This window comes from Hibiscus syriacus, unplaced genomic scaffold (genome assembly GCF_006381635.1).
Source record: "Hibiscus syriacus cultivar Baekdansim isolate YM2019G1 unplaced genomic scaffold, ASM638163v2 tig00110186_pilon, whole genome shotgun sequence".
In the NCBI taxonomy this organism is placed as follows: domain Eukaryota; kingdom Viridiplantae; phylum Streptophyta; class Magnoliopsida; order Malvales; family Malvaceae; genus Hibiscus; species Hibiscus syriacus.
Window position 1 is genome coordinate 276828 of NW_024062617.1, and position 20729 is coordinate 297556.

Here is a 20729-nt window from a genome sequence, read left to right on the forward strand (position 1 = left end):
TTTCATTGAAAGTTACGAAGGGGACCTTGAGATTGGAGTTATCCATTTGAAAATACTTTTTTTTTTGGCAACAATGAAAGCAGTGCCTATTATGTCAAGGTTGAGAATGTGCCGAATCTCATCAGGAGGGTTATGAAGTTCCTTCCCATGAGTACCAATGCATCTGCAACTTCGTTCGCCTCTCATCTACCGTATGAGAGCTTCACATTTAACTAATTTTGGAGAAGCTTACGAACCGAACCTTTCGAGTTATTAAAGCCTCATGCAGATGTGGTGCGACATTGAGAGTACCCACAGCTTCTTTGTTGTCGAACTCCGCCTCAACGTCTCTAATGCTTTGATTCCACGCTAAAACTAGCTCATCAAATCATGCCCAGAGTTCGGCTTGAAACGCTTAGCAGCGACCAATGTTTCGATGAAACCCAACTAGCCATTGCCCAATGTTGTCCCTAAGAATTCCTCGGCCTGTAGCATTCATGGTTCTTGGACCGACAGCTCCATCATTGTTTAGCTTAACCGTTCCAACTTTGGGGGGCGCCATCGTTGCCTTGTGTTTTGTTTGACGCCACTTTGATGGTTATCGCAATGATTGGTTTTAATGGTTTGAGCTTAAATCCGTGCGAATTGAGTGATTTTCATCGATGATCACACTTGTCTATTAAAGATAAAATTATTACGTTGTTTCAATGATCTCCATAAAATTTTCTCGAAGATATGCCTCCAATGATAAGCATCACGATCAAGTATTGTAGTTGTAAAGAGATTATTATGAATTCTATCAAACAAAGACACATAATAAAATGTATAAAATATTATTTGGAATAAATTGCTCCCAAACCATTCTCGCCGTCGGACAATCTCGAAGGACGTGGAATATGGGTTCTTCACGATCTCGACACACCTGATACGTCGATTCCGCGGTTAGGTCTCGTTTCGCTCGGTTGGTGTTTGTCATTAAACGGTTGCGAAATACAAGCTAAAGAAATTGTTTCACCCGTTGCGGACCATTGAACTCCCACCCCAAATTCTACAGCTTTATTATTGTTATTATTAGGTTAAAATACACCTTAGGTCATTCAATTATTAGTTTGATTACAAATGTGTCATGTTTTTACTTAAAAATACAATTTAATCACTCAATCAAAATATTACTATAATCAACTAACTAAGCTGTTAAAAATGAAATGAAAGTCTAATGTAATTAAATTTAATAAAAGTTTTAGCCTCTAAAATTAACACAACTCATCAATTTAATCTCAATTCAAAATATCAATAATTTAATTTTTTATATTTAAAAATTCTATCTATTTAATTATTTTTTAATATTATTAAATCAAATGAAACCATCATATCAAAGTAATAATTGATAACTACATTCTACAGTATATCAACAAGGTATTGCTCTTGTTGGGGCAAATCTGGTTTGTAACCTTATATTCATACAAACCCCATGACTCGAAATTAAGAAAGAGGTATCTTCCAAGTCTACATCGAAAATATATTCCATATGAAATATTTTGTCAACTCTCCTACATGGTGTCTAAAACAAAAAATACAATATCTACGTCAAAAAAGTTCAACATTATATAAGATCTTGAGAGTAATTCTAAGCAACATAAAATTAATAAAACATTTATGAAAGAATAACAAATCATAAAAAAATTGAATAAGTTACGAGGAAAAATAAGGTTAATTTGATGGATTTTAAATATGAAAGATCAAATTTATTAAATTAAGACCAAAATGATAGAATATAAACTTTTAAAGAATTGCTATTATTACTATTTGGTTAATATTTAACATTTCAGAGCCACTTACTTATAATAATGTTTTAATCGAGTGATTAGATTTTTTTTTTAGAAAAAGACTAGACATATTTATAACCTAACTGATAATGGATTGACATAGGGAGCATTTTACCCTTATTATTATGTGCAAAATACATTGATTCTGTAAAAAATTGTGTTGAGAAGTATAATACATTAGGTATGCGTGCATTATCGTGACTGATAAGCATTTAAGAAAATCCTCCTGACTGATAATTGAGTGGCATGGTCTGTTTCTCTTTTAACTAATCACATTTATTTAGACCCAAGTAACCCTTTTAAGTTATAGACTATATAGAGTGAAGCATTGGGGTTGGGTAGCCATGATCAAGATGCCGTTGGTGGTGGCAGCCACCTCCTGCTGTTCCTCCGAGGAAGGGATTATATGTAGAAGAAAATTGCAATATTGTTAATTTCTTGAGGAAAAACAATGGTCATCCAATCGACACACATGGCAAAATAAGAAGCAGTTTTCAGCTGATGTTTTAGGTTAAACAGCCAACTGATTTCTCATATAGGAATGAACACAACAGGAAGGATTGTCAATGACTAGAAAAAAAATGGACAAATACGTAGATTCTAAGCTCTAAACCACAGCCAACTGATTTCTCATATAGGAATGAACACAACAGGAAGGATTGTCAATGACTAGAAAAAAAATGGACAAATAAGTAGATTCTAAGCTCTAAACCACAGCCAACTGTTTTCTCATATAGGAATGAACACAACAGGAAGGATTGTCAATGGGTAGAAAAAAAATGGACAAATAAGTAGATTCTAAGCTCTAAACCACAGCCAACAGATATCTCGTGACTGCCTCATAATCCGTTTTAAAAACCAGTCCTCGTTTGCCTCAACATTTTGTGCATTTTAGGCTTTCAAGATCCCTGCAGTCACAGCCATCCTTAAATGTGTTGAATCCCATCTTAATTTATCAGCATTTGTTACCTTTCAAGCTTTCACCATTGTCTGCGTTTTCAACTTTGGTGCAGTTCAAATGGTTCACTTGACTACTGAATCCATTCTTGTACAGCATGTGCAAATCATGGAAATATGCGCATCTCTTACTGTTTTCTAGATGCTTCTTGCCACTTACCATCGACTTTCTGAAGTATTTATTGATATTTTCCCATTTCTCTTTACACTTCTTTGCACTTCGGGAGTAACCCATATTGTACATCCCGACAGATATCTCGTCCCATATGGAGCACTTTGAGCCTGAGACGTGAAATTTGTGTTCCAAAGTGCTTCGAAGCATTATCAGCGCTTGCACTTCCGCATCTGGCCATCTCCTATTATTTGGATCACAGATGACACCTCCGTCTCCATCGACATGTTTTTCAACCACGTTGGCTTGCATTGTCCCTTTCTGCCATCTATTATTTGTTGGACCAAATGGATTAATCAGGTCCTTTTGAATGTGATCTTCACTCAAGTCTTTACCTCCATTTTCCTCCGTGCATGACATTGTTGACGGCATCGGTATTTCAATTTCATGGCCCAAAGCATTCTGGATAAAGGAAATGAGAGCTATGCTACGGGACATCTCTTGAGCTCTTGCCTCCTCGTCCCGTTTTATCCTTTCCATCTCCTGCCGTTTCCATGCTTCCTCTCTATTTATTCTCTCTCTTTCCCTCTTCTCAACCATCTCTAATAATTGCTTGTGCATCTGTTCCTGCTTATCCATCATTTTCTTCATTAATTTTTCCAAGAAAATTTCATCTTTTTCTGTTCTTTTCCGCTTCCTATTTTTCTTTAAAGGTGCATTCAAGGTTGCTGACGAATCATCACCATAACTATCCGAAGATGATTTGCTGAAACAAGGAAAATATCACATGACATTCAGTTGGTTTGACAGCTATGGTCATGAATTTGTCAAAATAGGCTTCAAACTATACAAAAACCGACAAATAAACTCGATCAACTTTTCACCTTTTATAAAATTTTATTAGATCTACACACCCAATTTTGGAACACCCTTTCACAAAGCCGAACAAGAATGCCATGTCACCCTATGAAAAGCAGGAACTAAAGAAAGAACTCAAGAGTCTTCCATAAAACAGCAAGTGATAACAGATCAATTGATCAGCTTGTAAAGTCGGCCATAAAATAGTTTCCAAGTAAAATCATCAAAGTTTAAAATTACCCGAGTCAACTTACTACTAAAGGACCACTCCCATTTAATTTTCACCCGAATTCAGTAAAACCCCAATAAACTCTTACCAATATTACAAAACTAGGAAGTTGAACATGACAGGACAGGATGCTGTACATAAAACATCAAATGTTATGCTCTGTACTGTAGATTATTTTCCCATGTGATCCAATAAAAGTAAAAGCCACAAACATTCACATGGAACAAATAAAAAGGGCTTTACTAATAATATTGTATCAAATGCAATAGTTCAAGATGACACTTTATCCATCATTTCCAGTTCCATGCTACTTAACCTTGATCAACTACAGATATAGTTGGGGTCTCAGACCCAGAAAAACAAAAACAATACAAAGAAAATCAAAATCTCGTCAAATTAACTTAAAACAAGTTATATTCCAAATTATTATTCATACGTTGGTTCCAAACATTAGCATAAAAAAGAAAACAGGTTTCCCAGGAAAATTCAACAGACATGAAAAAGAAAATACTCAAAAACTCAAATCAAAGGAGATAAATAACCCAATCTAACATTTACTTGAGGTTGCCATTAACATTAGCTCAAATGTACTTGTCCTAGATAATGTGGACATAGGATAACAATCATTGCTTGTCAAGTCGAGGGATAAGGGATAAGGAGATTGATGCCCCTTAAACAAGGTTTCCCGTCCGAGTCTTCTACATAGAAAAAAGTGCACTGAAAGAGCTTCCCATTTAACAATTCAACCCAGCTCAACTCCAGATATAATAGGGATCCATGTAGCTACGGGGCACCTTGTGTCTCTTAAGATAACAATTAGATAATGCTAAAATGCACCAACTTACTAGTTCTTTTGGGGGGATTATTCAGTATTCCAACTTCAAAATTAAATTTAAAAATGATCTACCTAACCCAATTGAATCAGCTGTATATTACTTCTTTTCTGATGGATGGATGTGCATTCCAACGTGTCAATGGACACCATATTAATACATTGGTATCCTATATAAATTCCTTCTTATATGGTTAGGCTACATACATACATGAAATAAAGTCGATACTTTTAACCAAAATAAGGTAATGTAGTGGAAGAAGGAATAAGCATACATACCCTGAAGGCTCTTCTCTCTGCTCCGAGCTTGGCGGCTCCTCTAACCCACCGCCGCCGCAGCCGACAGTACCCATCACGTCACCAACTTCGGCTTTAATAGGAGGTACCAAGTAGTCAAAGGAATCTCCATTTACAGCGCAGACATCATCACCTACGAGTTCAACTGCCTCAACGAATTCCAAGGGATCCTCCGCCTGTGAGCTCGCCTGTGACCTGCCGTTGTACCTAATCGGACGCAGCTTCTGAGGCGGTAGATTTGGCCGGTGATTATCCATCACCATGTCCTCCGCGGATTCAATCATTGCCGTTAAATCAGGAAAAGGCGCCACGTGTTGAGGGAAAGCTTCCCGGCCGCTGGTGAAAAGCTCCATCCTTTTCTCTTCACGGTAAAATCAACAGAAATTACTTCTAGTAAATATAAACTACAGCATAATAGTTCAAATAAATTATTACTATCACTAGCCTAAAAAATGAATCAAAAAAGGGGCGGCGGACTGAGGGTTTGGTTTCGGAGTTTGGGTGAATGTTATTAGTAAATTCAAGTAAAAAGGGTAAAATGAATATAAAAAGGGCAAAGCTTGGGGCTGCAAAAATTACGACTTTTACCCATGGTTTGCAGATAATTCCGTGTTTGCCCCCTTATGCTTACGTGTCAGTCCCTCTTAGCTTTCAGCTCAGCTTCCCTTCCCGTTCCAATAAAACATGAAATTCCCAGAAACGACAGTTGATTTGGTTACATCCAGAGTGTCGTTCATGCCTGCCCATTGCTGTGCCGGCAGCTTGTTTGTTTTGCCAATCGCCAACAGCCATGCTTAACTCCACAAGTATGAAACCAAAATAAACATGCTATTAATAGCATCTTATTTGATTTATATTATTACTAAAATGACAGTATATATAACAATAATTGAATAAATAATTGAATCAAAATGTTGAAAAGGCTTGGTTTCTCAATCACAACCAGAAATCTGTGGTCTTTTTTCGGATTTGGTTTTCCCCCAAATTTGGCATCTTGCACTTCACTTCAGCTGCCTTCATCTTCCACAGGTATGTACCCAAAATGAAAACTTTAATCAAGTTTATAACCTTTTTTCCCCTGTAAGAATAGGAAAAACGATTACAAATTCTGGGTTTTTCTTTTTAAGTAATAGTTTCTTATTTGGATTTAATACTGTATGGCTTTTCAGTTTGGAATATGTTTTGATTTGTTGCAGCTGTGTTTAGAACCAGAACCGGAACCAGATTCAGATTCATGTCAGCATCAACGAATTCAACGCCTGTAAATGAAAAAGGTGAACAAGTATTGCAAGATTTTAAACTACTCGATGCAGTCAATGATAGATATGGAGGAGTGGTTGTAGAAGTGACAGTGCCCTTGGAGTCTACCCTCTTTACTTCAATGCTTAGAGCTTCAATAGCACAATGGCGACAACAGGTTTTCTTCTTACCCTCTTCAACATTTTCTATAATTTCAGCATAATCGTCTCCAATGATGATGATATCATCTACATAAACAATAAAAATAACTTTCTTCTTCCTTGAAGTTACCTTTACAAACAATGTATGATTTGTCTGACACTATTTATAACCATTTTTAACTACTTTGATGAACCTCTCAAATCAAGTCTTAGGAGATTGTTTCATGCCATAAAGAGACTTTTCGAGCTTGCACATCATTTGAGTTTTTATGTTTACTTCCATTTCTGGAGATAGTCTCATGTGCACTTCTTCTAGATTTCCATTTAAAAATGCGTTCTTGATATTTAGCTGATTTAGTTCCCAGTCTTCATTTACAGTTAAGCTGAGTAAAACCCTAACTGTATTAAGTTTGGCTACTGGGGCAAATGTTTCATAGTAATCAATGTCATAGGACTGAGTAAAACCCCTAGCCACCAAGCCTTGTCTTGAACCTTTCAACACTGTCATTTGAATTGTACTTCACTGTAAACACCTACTTACAACCAATAGGATTCGTTCCTTGTGGCAACTCAGTTAGGGTCCAAGTCTTGTTGCTTTCTAGTGCTCTAATTTCTTCCTCAACAGCCTTCCTCCATCTAGGATCGTTCAAGGCCTCCTCCACTTTTTCAGGAATCTGAATTTTATCTAATATGGCTATAAATGCTTTAAAAGAAGACATTAAATTCCCACATGCAACAAACCTTTGTATAGGATGGTTTGTGTATTTCTTTATCCCTTTTCTCTAAGCAATAGGTAAGTGAATATCATCCTCAAAAGGAACAAAAATTTCACTAGGAGATGATGAATTATTTTGACTTCCTTTCTTAGTGGCAATTGAACTCAAGTCTAACTCTTGGCAAATTCAGGTTGTGTGATGTCCTCTGAGATGGACTTTTGCTTTTGCCTTCTCCTATAAACACTAAGTTGTTTTCTCTCAAGTGGGACTTGGTTACTTGAGGAGTTTTTGGGGAATTTTGGCTCAGTGGAGGTGTTCAAGGAATGTTTGGAAGGACAAGTTCTGGAAGAGATGATTGCAGTTCGGGTGGAGACATTCTGGTGCTGTTGGAAGTTGAGAAATAGACTGCAAATTCGGTGAAAATGAAGATTGAAACACAGGTTGCAATTCGAAAGAATTTTGAGAAGACTAGAGATTAGTGATGGTCTGAAATTCACTCAAATTCTCCTCCTGAATTTCAGTCTTAGCAACAAAAAAAAGAGTATGTTCAAAAAATATAACATCCATGGATATATAAAATTTTTGTGTGACAGGAGAGTAACATTTGTAACCTTCTTAATTGAAGAATAGCCAAAAAATATGCATTTGACAGACTTTGGATCTAACTTAGACCTAGATTGGTGATGGCTGTGAACAAAAGCATTACATTCAAACACTCAAGAAGGGAGTATAGAAGACATGGGCCGGAAATAAGGAAATTTTTTGAGGAATATTTCTCTAGATGTCTGAAACTTTAAAGTTTTGCTAGACATCCTATTGATTAAGTACGTGGCGGTAAGAAGTCTCTCTCCCCAAAAATGTTTAAGGAAGGTTACCAGAAAAATGTAAGGACCTATTAACTTCTAAAAGCTGTTGGTTTTTCCTCTCAGCAATCCCATTCTGTTAGAAAAAGTAAGGACCTAGTAACTTTTAAAATATGTTAGTTTTTCCTCTCAGCAATCTCATTCTATTGTTTTAACATGAGAATGAGGAAGTGACTTTATAAAGTTTTAGAGCAAGGTAATATCTCCTGTCATATAATCGGATGTCCCAGAGTTGACAATCCATATTCCCAAGCCATTGTTATTAATCATAGAGGCAAAGGAAAAAAATATCTTCATGAGCTGTGAAACCCAAATTGGAATTACTGTCTCGAGGGATGTATTGGTTGTCATTTGGGTAGGGTTTAAAGGATCGACTAACCTAAACTGATACCATATAGAATAGTGATATGTGCAGAGAAGAAGATCATATTTCTCTGTATTTCTTGATTCTTCTATTGATAAAAGTGATACCTATTTATAGGTTACAAAGAGAGTTTAATATAGGAAAAATTACACAAAATTAGCAATTAAATCCCTAAATGTTAGCAGCTAGATATTTGGGAATATAATTCCTTAATTTTCAGCAATCTATTCAATCTACATTCTACAACTTGAAAGTTCCTGCTTTCTAGGCATTTAACAATAGTTCCATATCTTGAGATGTTTTATCAGTTATGCAGTTCTATGTTTCTCTATGAATCATGTAAGAACATGTTTTGCAGGGGAAAAGGGGTGTGTGGATCAAATTGCCTATTCAGCATTCCAATCTTGTTGACCCTGCTGTCAAGGTAATTTATGTCATTTACAACCTAATCGAACTGGTTTCTAGAAAGCCGTTTCGAAAGCTAACTTGATAGCTGCCGCTTCTATTATTTCTTTGAGTCATATCTTATGTTACTACTGTATTGATGCACAGGAAGGATTTTGGTATCACCATGCTGAGCCGAATTACTTGATGCTTTGTTATTGGATTCCTGAAGGTACACATACTCTTCCTGCAAATGCTTCACACAGGGTGGGCATTGGTGCATTTGTCATGAACGAAAAGAGAGAGGTGATTCCCCAATTCCTTGTGGCTTGTCATTTATTAATAGATTATATCGATAGCCAATTCGCATAAGATATTTCATTATGGATGATTTTAACTTGTATGATTAGACATAGTTTTAATTGCATGATTATTTTTAATGTCAATGATCTTCATTTTTGTTTCTCTATGAATACCAACAATATGCTTTGGAAGGACAAAGAGTTAAATTAATTTATTGAAGCAGTGTGCTGCTAATCTTACCTTAGGAACAAAATAATATCAGAACTCTTGTTTTTTAATTTTTTAGATGGTAATAAACTATACATGGATTTACAATTTTGTAGGACTATAACATTATTTGTATGGTTCAATTGATAGTCTGTGCTTTTTCTTGACTCAAGGATCTTCGTATTTCCTCAACTCATTTTAGCAGTTTTTAGCTTCTCCACATGGTATACTCTATACTGCATTTCATGTGACCTACCCTTGGTTGAATATACACAATTTTAGAAATGGGATTTGTACGGATCAGGATGATCCCCTTGTTCTTTCATGTTGAAAATGGTTTTTTTTATATGTTCAAACAAATCAGCCTGCTATATTCCGTGTTGAAAAGAGTGGAAAAGTCACACCAAAACTCTCCTTGAAACCTCGAGTTTCTTAAGAATTAGTGACTTGATTCTCCCCCACCCCACCCCAACCTTTTTATTTCTGTGCTATATGATATCCATTACCTCTTCAGTAACTAATCTTAAAGCTGCAACTACTACTAATTATTTCCTGAATGCTAACTCGCTCATTCACTCTCTCTGTCTCTGATAAGTGCTTATCAAGATAAAACTTTATTATCCGTACAGCTATTTAACTTGAAAGACAATTATAAATTCCAAATTTGTGGTATGCATATCTGATCATAGGTTTTAGTGGTTCAAGAGAACACAGGACGGTTTCGGGGTACAGGTGTGTGGAAGTTCCCTACAGGAGTTGTGGATGAGGTATGTGTACTGGAGGATTATAGATATAATATCATGGCGTGTATATTTTACCCTTCTTGAACTATTTTAATTACAGGGAGAAGATATATGTGCAGCTGCAGTTCGAGAAGTCAAAGAAGAGACGGCAGTGAGTAACAGTTATTCAATACATACATATATATGACAAGTTATTGAATATTCAGTCCTTTTGTTGACTCAGGTTGATACAAAATTTATCGAAGTACTAGCATTCAGGTATGAAATCTTTATTAGCATTAATACTAATCATACTATAACGAAACGCAAGCACATGTGGTCTTCCAGTTTACATTGAAATCGACCTTTCTAAATCGTACTTGTGTATGTCATGAATGCTTCAGCAAGGCCGCTATATAAATCATCTTTCATGTGTGTGTATTAGCTGAGCACAATAAACACTTTCTACACACAGTTGGGTTTTCATCGCAAATCCTGACAGAGTCCGCAAACAAATTGATCTGTTTTCTTGGTCACCATCGATTATTGTTTCTCTCCCTTTTCTTCCATTATTTACAGACAAAGTCACAAAGCATTTTTTGATAAGTCGGACATATTCTTCCTATGCCTGCTGGAACCACTTTCGTCTGAAATTCAAATGCAGGAAACTGAGATAGAGGCAGCCAAGGTTTGTTTTTATAGTTCCAAGTATATGTCATTTTGCAGCAACATCAAAAACTGTTAATATAGTTTAGAAAAATCTGATTGATTATACGAGCAAATAGTCCGGATTTGATGAAACCTCTCATGTTTCTTTTTTATGCAGTGGATGCCATTTGAAGAATACGCGTCACAGCCATTTGTCCAGAAACACGAGCTCTTGAAATACATTGTTGACATATGCTTGGCAAAGAAAGATGGAAACTATTCTGGGTTTTCTCCGGTGCATACTTCCTCCTCATTCTCGGATGAAAATAACTATATGTACTTCAACACTCGTGACCTTGAAGGGCAGTGATTCCTGGTTTATGGCACCTAAAATTATACATGGGGCACGGATTCAACTTCGGGAATTCATAAATAAATTCTTTTTTACTTGTCAAGCACAGATGCTCTATCTTTAAGCCAACACTGTATCAAGTTTCTTTCCTTCTGCTCCATAATTAAATGAATGGTTCATTCAAAGTTTAGATTTGGATATTATCTTCTCTATTTTACCGAATTCGAATCAAAAGTATGTTTAAAAGTAGAGGTGATTGAGTCCATGTCGCCTGGTGTGACCTTGTTGCTGAACAAGGTCGGGCCTGTTGGTTGCCAACTTGCCATTGCTTTCTTTGGACCACCATGACTCTGCTGCACCATCGGTGGTCAAGAACAAGCGAGGCATGTCTCTTATGTGTCTCACAATTGAAGCAAAGCTGGGGGAAAAAAACATGTTTTCTACAGCGTTTCACTTTCAATCAATCTATCAGAATACTTAAATATTAAATGACAAAATAAATTGGCGATGTTATCTTTGTGCAACCATTAATATTTCATCTCAAGCATAAGTTCACTTTAAATGCATTTTTTTTTCATATTGTAATCACTTGATAGATTCTTATAATTTTCCCAACAAAGTTCTTTTTTCTCTCTACATAGCCCCTAATGTAATAAAGAAAATAAACACTATGAACATCGGAATTTATATAACACCGATTAATAAACTGTTAAAATTCATGCATATAATATCTTACTAGTAATTACAATGTAAAAATAATAGGAATATAAATTTTTTAAAAATTAATTATAACTTATAATGTGGAATTTGAAGATATAGAAAATGAAAGTAAAGGTATAATTGAGGTATGGGGTATGTTTCAAAAATGGAAAGCTATCTTTCTCTTTTGCAGATAATATGTCAGGTTACCAACTCCATCTCCATCTGCAGTTTATACTTCACCTTGCCCACTTCTCACGATTTTTGCCTGTCCCCAATTTCCGACTTATATAATATATTAGCAATCCCCAAAGTAAGAAATTAATTAAAGCTCCTAGGTTTTGCTTCCAAGAGCAAAATTGTAGACCAACAAGGTTGGGACTTGGGAACTTGATCTTCCCGCCCAACCCTCCTTTTCTATATATGTTGTGTCATTAGTACTTGTATTAAACGTAAGTTATGAATTTAATCAGTGTTCTATAATTTGATATATTTAATCTCTATACTTGAAAAAAAAATTAGGTCCTGACCCAAACGGTAGTTATTAAATGAATTAAAAAATGGTTAATTCACATAATAAAAAAGAGAGGGATTAAATCTGAAATTTGGACATAGAAGAGAAACTAAACTCATATTTAGACCAATATTACATGATAGGAGTAGGCAACCAACCAACAGTTAAACGTCCCCCGGCTCTTACCAACTTCACAGTTGATCTGCCCATGTCCTCCAAATCCAACACATACGTCTCTCACTTTGACCCTTTTGCCTACATCTTTTTAATTATACATATAAATATATATTACCAAAATCACCCTTCTCACAATCGCATTGTTAATATCTTGTCATTAACATGTTTTGAAAGCATCGACATTGTAAATGGTTATAAAAACTATATTACATATATAATATCAATACGATATGTTCAATAAATATCATATACTAATAACAGTTAATTAATCATCGGTTTAATAACCATAATGTTTATATTAGATTTTGAATTTGTAGCCTGTAGGTCAACAATATGGGCAGGGTCGTAAAGAATAGAAATTATTGACCCTTAAATATTATTATTTGTTTACGTACGTAATATAAAGCGGCTGCTGATGGGGCTCTCTCCCTATTAATCTCCATTTGTCCCTGAGCTGATATAAGCAATATAGAGTTTGAGAAACACAGGCTGTTGGAATTCAAACTAAAGGAGACGATGAGAAACATTTTCCAGGCTAAGCTAGCGATGATCGTTGTTTCGCTATTCCTTCAGCAGAGCTCATTAATGGCGGAGCTTGAAGAGATTGTGATTAGGAAACCAATATTATACGAGTTGTCGAGCAGAGATGAGATGGTGCACCTGGCTGGATACGGCGAGGAGAAGCTATCCACCGTCCTCGTTACTGGGTCTGTTCTTTGTGAAGCTCGCCAGCTTCATTCACAATCACAACCTCAACTTCGTTCATGGCCCATTTCAGGTTTCAATTCTTCCTTTTACATACTCGTTTGCTTGATTTTGTTGTTTGTTTAACCCGGCCATTTATCCACAATGATCGTCAATCTCAGATTATTTAACACAAACATGTTGGAATTTTTTCCGAATAACCATTATTAATTCGAAAATCAAAAACATTAAATCGAATTTTCTTACCCACCCCTACCGGTAACAGTTTCTTGGGTTGCCTTGGACCCTAAACTAAGACATGGTTTGATCGTGAGTGTCGTTCAAGTTGCGTTGTTGTTGTGGTATCCTATTCCTCTGGGCTTTCAGCAGTTGCAATATCAAACAAACTTGGGATTAAAGAAATTTGGACGTCAAAGGAACACCATCGGGTGGGAAGTCACGACGATATTGTCTTAAAACCGCAAACGGAAGCAATATTTAAAACAAGACATCAAAATGGATCATTTCTTTTCTGTTTTTATTATTTTATTTACTACATCTCAACACAATAATAAAACCTATTTTATTTTACAATATTCAATCAACATTTTAGATATTCATACATGAGTTTATAAATAAGGACTACATTTAATATTTCAATGTATCGATAACGATTTAATTTATTGTTATTGATTTTAGTGATAATATATAATTATAAATTAAAATATATTTTGGAGATTATATTAGGATAAATAGACGCTTAGCCAGAGATAAATCGAAAGATGATGGATGGTCGTCCTACTTAAAATTTTTAAATTCTTATATAGTTTAAACTTTTTTATATTATTTTGTTGATGATGTAATTTCAAACATATGAAAATTTGAAGTTATTTTAAAAATTCGTATCTGATATAAATTATGTGTTCATATCTAAACTCAATCATATATATATATATATCATTATAGATTTTAAAATTATAAGTTAACATATAATAACCTGTGATCATCTATAATTACTTTTGAATTATTTTTATAGATATATTTTCTTATATGATAAAATCTACTATGTTTTAATTTATTTTTATGAAAATAAAAAAATCCCATTTTAATTTAGTGAAAGATTAAAATGAGGCCCAGGCCTAAACATTAATGTAAGATGTAAACATATGGGCTCCACAAAAATGCAATGTCACAATTAGGCATGAATTGCATTAATCTCCTCCATTTAATTTAATTTAATTAACCAAACACATCACTTCATATTGATCATATTTATTGCATGAATTAATTTCTACAAAATAAATAAACATATTAATTCTATAATTTTCTCCATAAAATCTACAATGATATGTCCAATTAATTATTCGATAAAGCAAACAAATGATCCCCAACTATAGAGTACTGGTTGATTGAGTTTTTGATTATTAAAAGTCATAAAATGATCATCCAACTACATGATGTTTCTTTGTCGAGTCATCCGACTATTAAAAGTTACAAAATGATCACCATATTGTTCATATGTTCCAAACTCATCATTTCTTGATAAAAAAATTAGCAGTCGTCTGAGCTGAATTTAACACGTTGATTGATATATGATAGTCATTTGAGATTCTGAGATCAGATTTCAGCATATCTCAGTCAACAAGTTAACGTCTAGCTCAGACTACTATCATTTTTTTAACGAAAAATGACAAGTTTTTTAATAGCTAAGGGACTCAACAAAATAGCACCCTATAATTGAGGATCTTTTGTATACTTCACCTTAATTAATTTAATAATGAAATTGATAGATAAAGTTATTTCTCGTGTGACCAATCATTTATTGTGGATATGAATTATGTTGTTTTAATTATATATATGTTGGATTCAGTATCGTCATTTGATTGTTGTTTTCATTTTTAATGTTAAAATCTTAGGGGCCGTGGTGGGTGTTAGATGTAAAACTCCATCCAAAACCAAATCAAGCACAACACAAGCTACAACAGATGAATACGGGGATTTATAATTGATCTTCCATCACACCTGCATGGAATTGTCAATTTGGAAAAGATATGTTGGATTAAAATCATTCGAATACCCAAGAAGTCAATGTGCCAACCATCGTTAGTGAAGAAACGCAAGCACTTGATACTTTCATCGGTCGGAAACGGCATCCGCACCTACACCGCCGGAAAGATAAGGTTTCAACATATTACTTCTAAACCTTTGAAATCACGCATTACAAATACAACAAAACAAATAGCTTGAACCACGTATACACTCGGGATATATATGAAGCTCATTTACATGCCACTTCAATCACAGTATTGAGTTTTAAAATTTCAAATCATCTCCCTTCAGTGCATATAGATATATATTGTGATGTATATAGCAATATTTTGTATTGTATTGAGCTTTTGAGATGTGAGAATCAAATACAATTTACATAAAAAATAAATTTGCTTATTCATGTATGTTGTAGTGTTATATATATTGTGTTGGAATTCATTAAGTGTCATCAATAGTTAAAGAGATTGTTTTCTCTTGAGGTTTAAGGTTTAAGCAACTGTATTTGTAGGGTGTGTATGCTATCAATGAACAAATACTACCTTATAATCATCCTAGACAATTCAAAATAAATTATGTTACAATTATATTTAAGGTATTCATATTTATATAATTTTAGAATAAATCAAGATGAACATAATAGTGTTGAGAGGAGTGGTCATATCCTAGAAATTTTAATTTTTTTATATAATTTAAGTATTTTCTATTGATTATCTGATTTTATATCCTTAAATTTATAATATAATTTGTTAAAGGTTCTCACTCATTGATATAAAATTATATGTCAAAATAAGTCAAAAATTATAAATATTTTTTAAATGTAAAATATAATAAATGAATTTTGATTTTATACAAATGTATATATGAAAATTTTTATTCAAATCATTTTTCATAAATTATTATCCTTTGATCGAATTTACATCGATTTAAAATGGATCTTTCATCGCTGAGAAGAAGCAAGAAATCGAAGCACTGTACCGAATGAAGAATGGTTGTTGAAGATGTATAAAAATAACAACAAATTAGCACCTCAGTGCTGCTATGAAGATATGTCAAATCGGTACAACTTCGTAATTCCGCACTGTATCCACTCCAATTAGGATATGGATGAGTATAATTTTAGTGGGTAGTGGACGGACGTGGATTTAGAAAGTGATACCGTTGCGGGTAGTGGACGGGTGATAGGTTTGAGACCTTACGCCCCGCATCCGCTCGCCCCACATTCGTCCGCCCACTAAATATTCATTAAATTTTGGACCTTTATAATTTAGGTATAATTTTAGAGACTAATTTATAAATCTTAATATTGTATAAGATATATGTTGTCAGACAGATCTAGTCAGGTACATCTCCAGTTGGATAGTGGGTGTGGGAATGAATTTGAAAATGTACTTGCGTGGCGGGTGTAAATTTGAAAAATTTATCTATCATGGGTGGTGGATGAGTGGTGAATTTGAAAATATTAAGTGGGTATGAAATAGAAAGAGATATCCGCATCCAACCCACCCGTTTGCCATCTCTATAGTAAAGTCAAATAATCATTCGATATGTTTATGAATCAGAGAAATGGGAAATTTTCCCAGCTGATGTCGATTCGGGTATGTACGTAAATGTGTTTGATTTATTGCGCCAAAGAAAAATTCTATATCATTATCAATGTTATTATTAACCCTGTAGTAATTAGTAGTACGGTACCACATGCGGGCTCGGATTGGATTCCTTCGCACCTAATTGCTTCCCCACTCACGGACCACTCCATTAAACTGGGCCACCATTTCGGTATTTGCTCTTGCTCAAAATCTTTTGCTTCTCCATTTTGTTCAAATCTTTATGAATTCATATATGGAAAATAATTTGTTGAATGCCAATGAAGCCTGGGCGGTGTTCATAAGATCGAGGTTTTGGATTCTTGAACACCTAGATTCCATTTGTATTATTCGTAATTATCACGTCTGGATTTTATTTCAGATTCATTTTAAATTTAAGTAAAATTATTTGATATACATTTGTAAAATTTCGTTTGCATAACTCATCTATTATAATGTTCTCTCTTATTTAAAATTTCAAGGTTTAAAATCTATATTAGGATTTATATTTCGTAATTAAAGATATACAATTTAAGTGCTTTAACATAAAATAAATAAAATGGCGTAAACTAATTTTTGCATAATTTATATACCAAATAATTAATTTTAATTTGATGTATTATTATATGTGAGACATGTCTCAATATTTTGGTTTTTTTCTATTTAACCAAAAATAATCTTTATGTTCACAGATGAAATTAAAAGTCAGTAAGGAAAGTAAATATAGTTGATTTTTATTTAAGAAAGTGTAATAACTGAACAAAGTAAAAACAGAAGCAATATATAAAGCAGAGCTCAAAGGGGAAGGAGAAGCCAGGCACTAGGCATCACAAGCAGGGAAACAGTAGAGGGAGGGAGGAGCTCATAGTTTTATAGCCCTGAACCTCAAACCTAAAACAACTGAGAATCAAAACACTTTGTCAAACGATGTCGTGACCTTCATCCATTCATCCCCCATTCCAGAGCCCCCCAACTACTTCATCACTCTCCTAACTCATCGCACAATTCTCTTAATTTTTCTTTTTCTTTATTTTTGTTTACAATTTTTCCTAGTTCTGCATCTGGGTTTTCCCCCCTTCTTTTTTTTATGAAAAAATTATGGGTATCTGTTATAATGGGGAATTACGAATCAATTTTGAGATTATGTGAGTGGTGGGAGTTTGGGTTTTCTCTATTTTGCCTTGTTAATTATATATTAAAAGAAAAGGAGTGATAAATTGATCACCAATACATATACAATAATTGATTTTAATAATCTAGAGAAAAAATGGGTAATGTGAATGGAAGAGAAGATGGGAGTAACACCCATCAGGTATTGAGGAAGAAGAAGAAAAGGGTAACCATATTCTCGAAGCTTTGGCTGCACCCATGGGTCACTCACCTCATCATAGTCCCTCATCCACCCACTCTCCTCTCATGTTTACTCCTCAGGTACGCTTTTCTGGGATTTCGATTTCATGGAATGTGATTTGATTTTGTTGAATGGAATTCTGGCTTCTTCGTATCAAGTATATATGTTAAATGTATAAGTTAAGACAAAGATAATTTTTATGGAAGTGGATTTTTAATTAGTTTTTTATGGATTCATGTTATTACTTATTTGTTTAATGCTAAGTAATTATGAGCTAAACTAATTAGAAGATTTTTTCAACATATATTGTTAATTTTCATTAAAAATATTTGTTAACAAATTAAAAGCCAAAACACCGGACTAATCAAACGTACACTTAGATCAATGTTCTGCAGTTCTAAAGATTTCAAGATTTTCTTGTAAATAATGAACCAGTGCTATTAAATTTGTAGTACGAGTATAAATTTTGATATGTAATTTTCAGGTAAACGAAGTGTTTAGATTATTTATATTGTTTGACTTAGTGTTTGCTGCATGATTCTTCACTTAGTGGATCTTAGTTGCCTCCTTCCCCAAATAGAAAATATGTAACCTATTTATCAACATTCACTCCTAGGTTGTATCTATTTCCTTTGATAAATTCCATGATCGGTATTTTGTGTGCGAGCGTGTTGCAATTTTGGTAGAGACTCCTAGTGTAATCCCTTTGTTTTTCCAGTTTAAAGAGATGCTATTGGGTTGTTATAATGCTTGTTTCATTTAACTTTTTGCGATAATTTATATGTATTCAAAGGCCCTCAGGTAGAGACTAGAGAGAAAAATTCTTATGTGGAAATGGTGTGTGTATAATGTGAACGCCATAAAATCTGGTCATTTCTATTCTACTGTTTATGCTCTCCGTGGCAGAAAATGGTATAGTTCTGCATTGATGATGAATGCCAGATGAATTTTCCTGTTATAACTTTAAGCCTCGAGGCTGCATTATGATGCGATGAACTTGTATGTATCTAGTCTGCTAGTATAGTAATAATTATATATTTCTCTGTAAAAGCTTCCAGTTTTATACTGTGCCTCCTTTCCTCCCAGGTTCCCGTTCTTCCTTTACAGAGACCTGATGAGATGCACACATCGAACCAGTCATGGTTGCAGAGTACAATAGGATATGAGGATGTCATTGGCTGCAATGAGAAGCAAATTCCAACAATGATTACATGGAGCTATGGTGGCAAAGAAGTTGCTGTTGAGGGATCATGGGATAACTGGAAGACGAGGTTCCAGATATTCACTGCCTTCTACTCTTTTTTGTCAAAAGAAAAATAGTTAGCTCTTTATGAATTGCTATTGCAGGTCCGACATTTAACTTACTTGCAATCTTGATCAGAATCCCTTTGCAGAGATGTGGAAAAGACTTCACTATCATGAAAGTGTTACCATCAGGTGTTTACCAGTATAGGTTAATTGTTGATGGACAGTGGAGGTATTCCCCTGACTTGCCATGGATTCAAGATGTTGTTGGCAATGCTAACAACGTTTTGGACTTGCGGGTAAATTCTTTTGTCTTTATCTTGTAATGAGTTTGGTATTTGTAGCTTTAGGATTCCCAACTATTTTGTTATTGAATACGAGTGTGTTCCGTGAGTATATCCGCTCTCGTCCTGATGAGGTTAATTTCATTCTTCAGATAACTTTTCTATTGAGCTATATTTTTGGCTTGGAATAAATTCATTCCTCGGTGTCTATGGATACTTATAACCACTGCTTACCAAGCTGGAATTATTCTAAATTTTAAGATACATATATTGCTAAGCAAAAGCATAAAAGCATTTTTGCCCCACGGGATCAAAAGCACCGACTCTCACTTGGCTATAACATTCAGTTTTTGTACGTTTTATTATATTTCTATATTCAAAGCAAAGACGATCAAATATATATATATATATATATTCATAGCAAAGGTTTTGGTTATTATCAACTCCGTATGCAGGTGTTAATTTTGATGTTCTGTTGTCACTGGAGCATTATATGCATACTTGCTTTTATTTTATTCTGTTTCCTTTCCTTGACTTTTTACTTAGAAATGCAAATTGTGAATTGATGCCCTGCAGGATTATGTTCCAGAAGATATAGAAAGTATATCTAGTTTTGAACCTCCCCAGTCCCCCGAGTCAAGCTACAGTAATTTGCCGTTTGGAGTTGAAGATTTTTCTAAGGAACCACCACTCCTTCCTCCGCACCTACAACTGCCACTGCTCAATCTTCCTACATCTCACATGGAGATACCACCTCCCCCGTCAAGACCAAAGCACGTAATCCTCAATCATCTGTATATTCAGAAGGGGAAGAATGGCCATCCCGTAGTGGCACTTGGATCGACTCATCGATTTCGGGCCAAGTATGTTACCGTGGTGCTGTACAAACCCGTGCAGCGATAGTATTAGACAGGTGTCCCTATATGGAATCTTGTAGTCTCTGGTTGTGGTTGATATAATTTATCAGTAAGTATAGACGTTGTGCCCAGGATGGAATCACCATTTGAAAACTGCTGAACATTCTGATCTTGTTTCCATGATTTACATATAGGTATTTGGGTCCCCATGAAATTTAAACTAGAGATCCCCCCGAC

The 20729-nt window shown here is 34.6% G+C and overlaps 2 protein-coding genes and 2 pseudogenes across 7 annotated transcripts; 3 read left to right on the forward strand and 1 right to left on the reverse strand.

The window, feature by feature from the left end:
* Positions 1 to 2532: 2532 nt before the first annotated feature.
* LOC120217191 (trihelix transcription factor GTL1) lies at positions 2533 to 5883 on the reverse strand. Of its 2 annotated transcripts, none has more exons than XM_039214391.1 (3): positions 5073 to 5883; positions 2923 to 3640; positions 2533 to 2713 (listed from the first exon to the last, which is right to left on the reverse strand). In XM_039214391.1, the coding sequence occupies exons 1-3, from the start codon at positions 5441 to 5443 to the stop codon at positions 2705 to 2707; spliced, it is 1098 nt and encodes a 365-aa protein (XP_039070322.1). In that variant the 5' UTR covers positions 5444 to 5883; the 3' UTR covers positions 2533 to 2704. The 2 variants fall into 2 exon arrangements, with proteins under 2 accessions (XP_039070322.1, XP_039070321.1); XM_039214390.1 differs by having other exon boundaries at positions 2775 to 3640.
* LOC120217192 (nudix hydrolase 2) lies at positions 5320 to 11090 on the forward strand. Of its 5 annotated transcripts, none has more exons than XM_039214393.1 (10): positions 5325 to 5458; positions 6037 to 6119; positions 6284 to 6507; positions 8792 to 8857; positions 8986 to 9123; positions 10017 to 10094; positions 10171 to 10221; positions 10294 to 10328; positions 10629 to 10737; positions 10876 to 11090. In XM_039214393.1, the coding sequence occupies exons 3-10, from the start codon at positions 6325 to 6327 to the stop codon at positions 11065 to 11067; spliced, it is 852 nt and encodes a 283-aa protein (XP_039070324.1). In that variant the 5' UTR covers positions 5325 to 5458; positions 6037 to 6119; positions 6284 to 6324; the 3' UTR covers positions 11068 to 11090. The 5 variants fall into 5 exon arrangements, with proteins under 5 accessions (XP_039070327.1, XP_039070324.1, XP_039070325.1 ...); XM_039214392.1 differs by having other exon boundaries at positions 5344 to 5458; positions 6013 to 6119; XM_039214395.1 differs by having other exon boundaries at positions 5344 to 5458; positions 6013 to 6119; positions 6287 to 6507.
* A 1674-nt stretch (positions 11091 to 12764) lies between these two features.
* On the forward strand, positions 12765 to 15458 carry LOC120217195 (annotated as a pseudogene).
* Positions 15459 to 17617: 2159 nt separating this feature from the next.
* LOC120217193 lies at positions 17618 to 20718 on the forward strand (annotated as a pseudogene).
* Positions 20719 to 20729: the final 11 nt, after the last annotated feature.

Coding starts and splice junctions, on each gene's coding strand:
- LOC120217191 (XM_039214390.1), bottom strand. CDS start 5,443: ATGGAGCTTTTCACCAGCGGCCGGGAAGCTTTCCCTCAACACGTGGCG. Junction 3,641..5,072: donor CAGAGAGAAGAGCCTTCAGG/GTATGTATGCTT, acceptor TCCTTGTTTCAG/CAAATCATCTTCGGATAGTT.
- LOC120217192 (XM_039214396.1), top strand. CDS start 6,325: ATGTCAGCATCAACGAATTCAACGCCTGTAAATGAAAAAGGTGAACAA. Junction 6,508..8,791: donor TAGCACAATGGCGACAACAG/GTTTTCTTCTTA, acceptor CATGTTTTGCAG/GGGAAAAGGGGTGTGTGGAT. Junction 8,858..8,985: donor TTGTTGACCCTGCTGTCAAG/GTAATTTATGTC, acceptor ATTGATGCACAG/GAAGGATTTTGGTATCACCA.